The sequence below is a fragment of the Humulus lupulus genome, chromosome 1, assembly GCF_963169125.1.
Source record: "Humulus lupulus chromosome 1, drHumLupu1.1, whole genome shotgun sequence".
Lineage (NCBI taxonomy): Eukaryota > Viridiplantae > Streptophyta > Magnoliopsida > Rosales > Cannabaceae > Humulus > Humulus lupulus.
The window spans coordinates 8,671,800-8,681,981 of NC_084793.1; the positions used below are offsets into that span (position 1 = coordinate 8,671,800).

Below are 10,182 nucleotides of genomic sequence, written 5' to 3' on the forward strand. Positions count from 1 at the left end.
TCGTGTCTCCCCATTTAGTTGTTTTCTTCCTTGCTTTCTCCTGACATCTCCTCCAGAGATTTCCCTTTTGATTCAGGGACGAAAAAGGTGAAAATGACACCCAAGAGGTTGATGCCACCTAAAACCAGAAGAGAATTCTTGACCCCAATACCTGCTGGAAACCCTGCATCTGCCTTGGCCTTGTCTTGGTTCTGAGCCAAGTAGAGGAACCCAAATGCGCCCACAATCGCCCCAAGCTTTCCTGATGCAGCAGAGATGCCATGGCAGGTGGACCGGAATCTGGCTGGGAAAATCTCAGCCGGGACAACAAATGTGGTTGAGTTAGGTCCAAAATTTGCAAAGAAGAAAGTCAGAGAATACAGAATTACAAACCCAATAAGGTGATCCTTTTGAGTCCAGTAATCATAAGGAATGGCGAGTGCAAACATAAACACTGTCATGAAGGAGAAGCCCATCAACTGAATTGCAAATCGCCCCATTTTGTCGATGAATGCAACAGTAAACCAGTAACCAGGGACTGTACTACACATCGCAATGAGTGTCTGAGCTCTTGCTATTTTGTGTACTTCTCCAATGGCATTCATAGTCTTTGCTGGAGGAATCCATCCAATGGCGCTGAAGATGTCCTTTTGGAACAAATTTTGGCTGTAAAATGCTATGTCGAGCAAGAACCAAGTACTTGTGGTTCCAAGCAAGTGAAGCCCATGTCGAAAAAGGAACTCCTTAGAGAAAAAGCCATATTGACTAGTTGGCTCATTAACCCTCACTGGTCCAGCTTCAATGTCGACCTTGAGAACCTTTGACATATCAGAAGCCGCCTGCGTTACATTCTGCGCAACCAGGGCAGTGTAACGAGCAGTTTCAGGCATCTTCAACCTCCAGTAAAAGGTTATAGCAGCAGGTAAGGCCCCAGCCATTAAAACAATCCTCCATAAGTAGTCAGCTTGGGGGACAGTCGAACCAACCGGATCAACTTCATATGCTGGAGCTTTGAATTTGATTTCAAATAGAGTTGACAATGCAATGGCAAACAGCCCACCAGCTGAAATTCCCAAGCCTTGCATAGCAAAGACCGCAGCGATGAAGGCTCCTCGAGTTTTCTTGTTGGAGTACTCTGACATGATCGTAGCTGAAAGAGGGTAGTCTCCACCAATGCCAAAGCCTAGCCAGAATCTGAAGAAGCAGAGCGTTGCCATGACAGTCTTGGGGTCATGACTAAAGGAAAGGCCAGAGCAAATGGAGCAGATCACCATGATCATGAGTGTCACGCCGTAGACTTTCTTTCGTCCCAACTTGTCACCGAGCCAACCAAAGAAGAGCTGCCCGCTTAACGTTCCAACAAAGGCAACGCCATTTACAGCAGCGGATACTTCTGGCGGGAGTGTTCCTGGATTGGGCGAGCCTTCAACGTGGTAGTAAATACGGCCAAGCATTTTGGTGACGAGTGATATGCAAAACAGGTCGTATGCGTCTGTGAAAAATCCCATTCCGGCAATGATAATGGCAGTGAAATGGTACCACTGTGTTTTAGCAGCGTCTAGCGCGTTAAATACCTCGTTGGCCATGGCTGCTCTTTGCTTTCAGACCCTCCTTTCTCTCTGCTTGAATCACAAAAATCTTGAACTAAGAAAACTTGTCACAAAAATGAATGAATATATACAAACTTTGAAAAAATTATACATACCATATACTACTTAATTCAATTAAAATCTATAGATAAACAAATAAGAAAACATGACATTGATCAGATCATAATATGAACTACCTGAAATGAACCAGCCTGATTGAAAGATGATGATAGTTAAGAATTTATAAAACGGTGAAAAGGAATATTAATGTTAGGATTAGTATATTCCCATAAATTTTGGCACTAGTCTCTCTCTTTTAACTGACCCAAATTATGAGGATATTTTACCTGCAAAATTTCACTTGCTGTTTTATGAGTTCTACACTTACAAATTTGACTTGGCATTTTTCTATTTTTTTTAACTAACTGCCCAAAAGTTTATTTCCTTTCAATATTTTTTAATTAATTAATTAAAAAACACACAAATGCCTTCTGTTGAACTTATCAACTACATAAAATTATGAATGTACATAATTTATAAAAATTCAATTTTTTAAAATTTGGACCCTTAAGATATAGTATCCTTCTTATCATCTCCAATACATTTAACAACAAAAATTTATTTTGCAATGTATAGACGGAATATTTTCTTCAAGAATAAAATATATTTTAACATAATATTTTAATCTTAAATAAAAAAAATATTACATCTTAAATCAACATCGAAAATAAATGTATAATAAAACATAAAAGTGCAATAGTTGATGAGAAACAGGGAAGGAGAGAAGGCTAGGCTAAATGTTGAGATAACTGGTTAATAATCTCTTTAATTCAATATAGTTATGTATAAAAAATAAAGGGTTTATACCTTCTTGAATCCTGTATTTTTTCTCATTACCTATTTGGATTTTATGTGTTGTAAAATTATTAAAATAGAACCCTAAACCCAATTTTAGTCAATGTTTTCTCAACTAAAATTATAAATAATTTACCAAACTAACAATTCAGAAGAAAAATAAAATCATTCTGCTTAAAAACTGTGTTGTTATATTCAATTTTTTCTTCATCAAAATTGAGTTTAGAGTTCTATTATAACAATTTTACAAAATATAGGGTCCAAAAAGTAATTTGTCAAAATACAGGATCCAAACAAATAATGAGACAAAACACAGGTCCAAACAAGTATAAACCAAAAAATAAAAATAAAAACATAATACCAACTGTGTCACTATTTTTCTTGTGCAATAGAGAAGAAGAAAAAAATATAAGCATTATGTTGGTTGTCATCCTAAATTCAAATATTATATCAAATACTTTTTTTTATATAAAATAATCATATTTTTATTTATAAAATACTTTACTGATTTTTATATCTCGTCTATATAATAAGTGTGTAGATAATGGAAATTCTTGATTTTAACAGTTTTTTTATTTTTTTAATATTAACTTTAACAGAATATTCTTATATTTAACAAAATATTCTTATATTACTGTAGTTTGTAAATACTTAAACTTAAATAAAATAAAATAAATAATTAAAAATTTTAAAATATGATATTTTTGAGATATTTTACAATGATAATTATTTAAAAATAATAAATAATTAAAAAATTAAAATAAAATATTTTTGAGAGATATTTTATAATGATAATTATTTTAAAATAATAAATAATTAACAAATTAAAATATGATATTTTAAATTATTTTACAATGATAATTATTTAAAATTAATAAAATCATACTTTTTATAACTTAAATAAAATTTAATTAAACTTAAATTCACTTATTAGAATAATATCATATTAAACATATAATATAATCTACTGTGAATTAGTAACAAATTGCTTTTTTTTTTTAAACTAGCAAAAAACTTAAATTTAAAAACCACGTATAATATTTAATATTACATTAAACATATAATATATAATTTATTGTTGTCACTCCAAATACAAAAATTAGAACAAACATAAACTTAAATAATAATAAATAAATTATTTAATTAAAATAGAATAATTATTTCAAAATTTATATGACATTAATATAAATTTAATAAAAATAATTAATGAATTCTATAAATAAAATTAAACAAACATACATATTGGATATTGTTTTTATCTAGAGTATATATATATATATATATATAATACATGAATATGCTTAACTATTTAAAAACTACACAAACACTGTCAAAAATATTAAATATTTTTGTCCATACAAATCAAAAGAATTTTTTTTATTGAAATAGCTAATGAAAAAATTAAAAGAACGAGCATTACTTTGCTTTCACTTATTATATTGTTAGTGGTGGTATTTCTGTCTCCTCTTATTGTAAAGAGGTTCGACATTTCTAATCTTAAGGTTATACCAAAGATATGTTGGCAGTATTGCAAGGTCAAGATTAATTTTAAAAAGTTGTACAAGTCACTAATAATATAATTGAAAATTTATATTATAATGTATATAGTATACATCATTGATTGTAACATTTTTTTTAATTTGTAAATCTTGCTTTTATGACGATGCTAAGATGACAGCGTGACGTCTTAATCCAACAACAATGGCGTTATACATCCCAATTTACAATCAATAAAAACTACAATACAATTCCCTCTCTAATTTAAACTAGAAATAAAAATGTCATTTTTATTGTGATGTGTGAAGGAGAGAAAAAAGTCACACTATCTACAAAAACGCAATAAAACCCATCACTTATATCCAATTGGTATTTTCTACAAAAATCTACAAAATCTTCAAATCTATGGAAACTGAAAAACATAGTACAATTTACGACCACAAATTTATACTGTTCTGCTATCATATCTCATGGGATGGGACCCTAATATGATACGAGAGAGTCCAATGTATTAAATTTAAAACCAGTGAGACAAAACATCAACCATGGCCATGGGACCCTCCCTATACAGTACGAGAGAATACATTGTACTAAAACTGGTGAAAAGTGTAAAAGTCAATAAGCAAGACTTGAGTTTCAAACCAAACCAGAAAAAAACTCAAACTTATGACCATCATGTTAGATTTTAAATTCAAATATTATGTAATTTGGATATAAACTTATATTCTATATATATTTCAAAATCACTGAACATAACAGATATTAGACTCACTTCAATATGAAAAGAAAAACATTACACATTTCCTTACAACGATTAAGGATCCTAAAACTTAAAGGCCTAAAATGGGACTGTTCTGTTGTTATAGCCAGGTGGTTGTTCCAGCTCTACTTGAGCATTTTCTTCTTCGTTCTCACCGGACATCTCCTCCAATGACTTTCCTTTTGATTCAGGCACCAAGAAAGTAAACATCATGCCTAGAAAGTTTACTACACCCAACACAATGAGTGAGTTTCTCACACCAATGCCAGGAGAGTAGCCTGCATCTACCTTGGTCTTGTCCTGGCTTTGAGCCAAATACAAGAACCCGAATGCGCCAACCATGGCCCCAAGCTTTCCAGATGCTGCTGAGATCCCATGACATGTAGACCGGAGCCTGGCTGGGAAAATCTCAGCTGGCACGACGAATGTGGTGGCGTTAGGCCCGAAATTGGCGAAGAAGAAGGTCAGTGAGTACATGGCAACGAAACCAATTCGGTTTTCCTTATGAGTCCAATGATTGTAAGGAATTGCCAATGCAAACATGAAGACTGTCATGAAGAAGAATCCCATTAACTGAATGGCAAATCTTCCTATCCTGTCTATGAAAGCCACTGTAAACCAGTAGCCAGGAACAGTACTGAAAAGAGCAATAAGTGTTTGAGCCTTGGCAATCTTGTACACTTCTTCGAGAGCATTCATGGTCTTTGCATTTGGAATCCATCCAATAGCACTGAAGATATCCTTTTGGAAAAGATTTTGACTGTAGAAAGCAATGTCAAGCAAGAACCAAGTACTAGTAGTTCCAAGCAAGTGAAGCCCATGTCTGCGCAAAAACTCCTTAGAGAACAAACCAAATGAGTTGGCACTTTTCTCAGATGATTGCACACCTTTCTCTGGTTCAGCCTCTATCTCAACCTGCAAAACCTTTGACATGTCAGAGGCTGCTTGCTTCGTATTCTTGGCCACAAGAGCAGTGTACCGCGCAGTCTCAGGCATCTTCATCCGCCAATAGTAAGTCATTCCAGCCGGGAGAGCTCCCACCATTAGAATGATCCTCCAAACGAAATCGGCCTGTGGAACAGTCGATCCAACTGGATCAACCTCATAAGCCGGGGCACTGAATTGTGTTTTGAACGCTACAGACACAATGATTGCGAATAAACCACCAGCTAAAATACCGAAACCTTGCATGGCAAAGACTGCAGCAATGAAAGCACCACGAGTCTTCTTATTGGCATACTCAGACATGATTGTAGCCGAAAGAGGGTAGTCTCCACCTATGCCGAAACCAAGCCAGAATCTGAAGAAGCAAAGGGTAGCCATGACAGACTTTGGGTTGTGACCAAAGGAAAGACCTGAAGCTACAGAACATATAACCATTATCATAAGGGTCATTCCATAGACTCGCTTTCTTCCCATCTTGTCACCAAGCCAACCGAAGAAGAGCTGGCCGGTTAATGTTCCACAGAAGGCCACACCATTAACAGCGGCCGAGACGTTAGGTGGCAAAGTACCAGGCTTCTCTGCACCATCGACATGGTAGTATATGCGGCCAAGCAATTTGGTCACAAGTGATATGCAGAAGAGATCATAGGCATCGGTGAAGAATCCCATCCCGGCTATGATGATGGCTGTGAAATGGTACCATTGTGTTTTAGCAACATCTAGTGCATTAAGAACTTGCAACTGTTCTCTCGCCATGGCTGCCTAGCTAGCTAGCTAGCTACAAAACTCTCTCAAAAACTTAACCTTTGGTTTTCTTTTTCTGCAAAAATATTAAACCACAGTTAGATGTGGTCCTAACTATTATAACTTCATGACAAAGAGAAGAGAAAAGAAAAATTGATCAAGCAATCACAATTTTGAACTAAGCTCTTTGATTCACAATAGTAATTTAGTAACATTCACCAACTAAGACTTTTCACTTGGTGGTGAATAGTCATCACATCTCACTTACCATAATACCCCTAAATTATTCATGGATTAATTCCTAGATTGTTGAGCTAGAAGGGTATCTTAGTCAACTCATGATGTAACTATAGGCCCAGTTGATCAAACTTTTCTCCAGCCAACCGGGATGGAAGAAAATTTTATAAGGGTCAATGCACAAGTGAAAAGGAAAGATAAAAGGTAAATACTTTCCTTAGATCAAGCTTTTATTTAAGTATGAAAAGGTAATCAATCTTTGAAAGAAGCAAAATCCTCCATAACTAATGGAAAAGTTGAATGAAAAGACAAATTTTGTGATTTATCAGAAACAGACAAATATTGTGACGACACAACACACACACATGTATATGTATAGATATATCCACTTCACACAACCCCACATGAGCTAATCATATTGACATGAAATGAAATTTTAGAAGAAAAAATCTACAAAAAGACATGCTTCAATAATTTTATATGTAAATAATTGACAAAAACTAATTTTCCAAATACCTACCCTCAGGAAAACTGGCTGAGAAATTTGGGAATAGAGAAAAATCTCAAGAAACCAAAGCTTAAAAAAAATGAGATAGGATACCAAAGATTAGTTATGCATGTTTGTAAACAGTAAACATGATAGTATATGATAAGTTTTTCCACATGGTTGGGTTGAAACATCTAAAATAAGGGATCAGATCAGAACAGAACAGAACAGAGCAGAGATTAAGTAAAGCCATTATTTGCTGTCTATAGAGTATATATAGGTCAGACACGTTGAAAATATATATATTAAAATAGCAAAAATAACTGATACACATAATAAGAGCATTAAATGCCATAAGACTAGCAAAATTATACAAGCAGATCCAATAATCAAGCTAATAATATATATATATTTATATGCATATGGGATTCCTATTTATAAATATATATATATATATACTTTCATTTCTTATTGGCAAAAGCTAATATAACCATTAGTTCCCATCAACCATGGCTATATTTTCGTACGGACTCAGCTAAAAATATACAACATTTCATTTATTCTTTTACTGGGGTTTGGCGAAAAGCCAAGAATTTATCAAAACCCAGATGAATCATTTTTCACATAACCAAAAATATACGTGCAAAAACATTGTACGTAACAAATATTCGATGAGACACAAAAAAAAAAAAAAAAAAAAAAACTCTATATATAAAGAATTATAATCTTGCATACCGTTCCCATTAACATGGAAACCCCAAAATTTTATAAAGAAAAGAATAGTATGAGAAAGAAAGAACAATATATATATATATGTATATAGTTACTATATATATACTGACCTTTTGTTCTTGTATGTATTTTCTCGAGAAAAAGGAGAGAGAAAGGAGTAAGGAGAGAATGAGCAATGGAGGGGACCTGTGCTCTGAATTTATAAGCAAACACATCCATAATATTCACTGGTATATTCCCTTCCTCATTTTTCTTCGGCTCTCCAGCCAATCTCTCTCTCTTTCTCTTTCACTTAGCTATATTCCCGTTTCCCACTCCATTACGACGCCGTTTTACCTCTCCACTTTCCACATCTGCCTGCCCTTTTCTCTTTTTCCCTTAAAAATAAATAACTAATTTTAGTTTTTTTTTTAAAAAAAAAATAGAAATATATAATAATAGAATTTTTTTTTATATTACTTGGTGACTTCGAGACCCAACTAAATAATATACTAATAAATGATGATAAAATAAATCATTTTTTTTAGGAGGTGTTACAATATACAAGCACAAACATACCCATCACATAGGGAAAACGTTTATATTTTTTTTGGGTATTTTGTTCAATTACTTTGTGTTTTGGCAAGTGATTTTTTGAATTTTATGTTTTGTAAAATAGTTCAAATATAAAATCTTAAACTCAATTTTGATCAAAATTTTATAAGTTAAAATTATAAATAATTCACCAAACTAACAATTAAAATAAAAACATAATCATTTTGACTAACAATTGTATTGATATATTCAATTTTTTCTTCATCAAAATTGAATTTATGAGTCTATTTGAACCATTTTACAAAATACAGAGTCCAAAAAAATATAAACTCTAACGAAAATACACAATTAATAATGAGTTATAATTACTAATTTGGACGAAACCTACTAAAATTAAAATTATTTAGAATTTTTCTGATGTAATTTTTTCAAAAAAAATATAAATTAGCGAAAACTATATTTATTTATTTAACTTTATTTTTTTAAATGGAAATAAGTTTGAATTCAACATAAATTATTAATCGACTGTAAAATAGAAAGAAAACGAGTGAGATTATAAGTTAATTACAACGGTTTATCAAATAAATTTTGAAAAGGTATCATAATTAAAACAAATAAATTTTGAAGGGAAAGATCAACAACCAATAAGATTATTACACTTTCTATAAAAATAAAAATAAAAAGATTATAACACAAAAACAATACAAGTTGGAAAACACCTAAAATTAGGTATGAAAAAAAGATCATAATCATTGGATTTTTATCCAAATAACTGTTCCATTCAAAACACATTCTCATTTCTATTTATTATTAATGTGTGATTTTATTCTCACACCTAATAATAATCTTTCTATAAATTCATCTTTTGGTTAGGGTGTAGAATGAAAATACATCAATTTTTATTATGTTCATTTATTTGGTTGTATTTAAATTATTGGAATGTTATTTCAATAGAATGTTTTTTTTACTATTTTAGTAAAATAACTATTCTATTTGAAAATAAAAAGAAAGATCATTTAATAATATTTTTATCAATTTTTTTTTTTTAATGTACTTCACTAATATATGTAATCTTATTTTAAATAATTATTTTTTCTTATTTAAATATTATAATTTTTTTTCTCAAAATTAAATATTAATTACGTGAGAGAAGATGATAAGAAAATATTATTCACACATGTATCCTTATTATTTTCCACCCATTAGTTCATTAGCTACTTTCTGATAAGTTAGCTGGCTCTATACTCAATTTTCACGAGACTTAAATTTGAAAACAACTTTAATGTCTCTATTTGTGAGTGCCCTGGTCAACATATCAACGGATTATGAATTTTTATTGTTTTTAAATATGGTTTTTTTTTTTAATGTATAAGAAATGGTTTAATTTATTAATTCTATTCTTTAGTGTTTAATTCACTAATTTTTAATATGATTATAGATTTTTTAATTTTAAAATTACACACATGACGCTGACATGGTCAAGACACATCAGCATATAAACAGCTATGTCAGCCTTCTGTTAACCACATGTGTTGAAAGTTAACGGAAGTCCTTCTTTACATTACTGTGAATATTTCGGGGAGAATTTTTAACAGTCTGAAAAAATTAGGGGGCACGATACGGTAGTGGTAATAGTTCGGGGGTAAAAAACCTAAATAGCCTATTGGAAAATATCAATTTGTCTTTTGTGTTTTGCCTGAATATTTAATCGGTTTATATATTTTGTTAAATAACAAAACAGACCATGTATTTTGTAAAATAGAATAAAATGATAATTTGAATATGATTTTGGTCAAACAATTTTTCAATATGGCTAAAATACT

The 10,182-nt window shown here is 31.6% G+C and overlaps 2 protein-coding genes across 2 annotated transcripts; both read right to left on the bottom strand.

Annotated features, from left to right (window-relative positions):
• Nucleotides 1–14: 14 nt before the first annotated feature.
• LOC133785173 (inorganic phosphate transporter 1-4-like) lies at nt 15–1,584 on the bottom strand. The gene has a single exon (XM_062224431.1). It carries the CDS (start codon nt 1,563–1,565, stop codon nt 15–17), a length of 1,551 nt encoding a protein of 516 aa, XP_062080415.1. The 5' UTR covers nt 1,566–1,584.
• A 3,042-nt stretch (nt 1,585–4,626) lies between these two features.
• Nucleotides 4,627–8,084, bottom strand: LOC133785188 (inorganic phosphate transporter 1-4). Its single transcript, XM_062224443.1, has 2 exons — nt 7,936–8,084; nt 4,627–6,445 (listed from the first exon to the last, which is right to left on the bottom strand). Exon 2 carries the CDS (start codon nt 6,379–6,381, stop codon nt 4,759–4,761), a length of 1,623 nt encoding a protein of 540 aa, XP_062080427.1. The 5' UTR covers nt 6,382–6,445; nt 7,936–8,084; the 3' UTR covers nt 4,627–4,758.
• Between the last annotated feature and the right edge of the window lie 2,098 nt (nt 8,085–10,182).

What these genes read in the sequence shown, in the direction of transcription:
- LOC133785173 (XM_062224431.1), bottom strand. Translation starts at nt 1,565, where the DNA reads ATGGCCAACGAGGTATTTAACGCGCTAGACGCTGCTAAAACACAGTGG.
- LOC133785188 (XM_062224443.1), bottom strand. Translation starts at nt 6,381, where the DNA reads ATGGCGAGAGAACAGTTGCAAGTTCTTAATGCACTAGATGTTGCTAAA.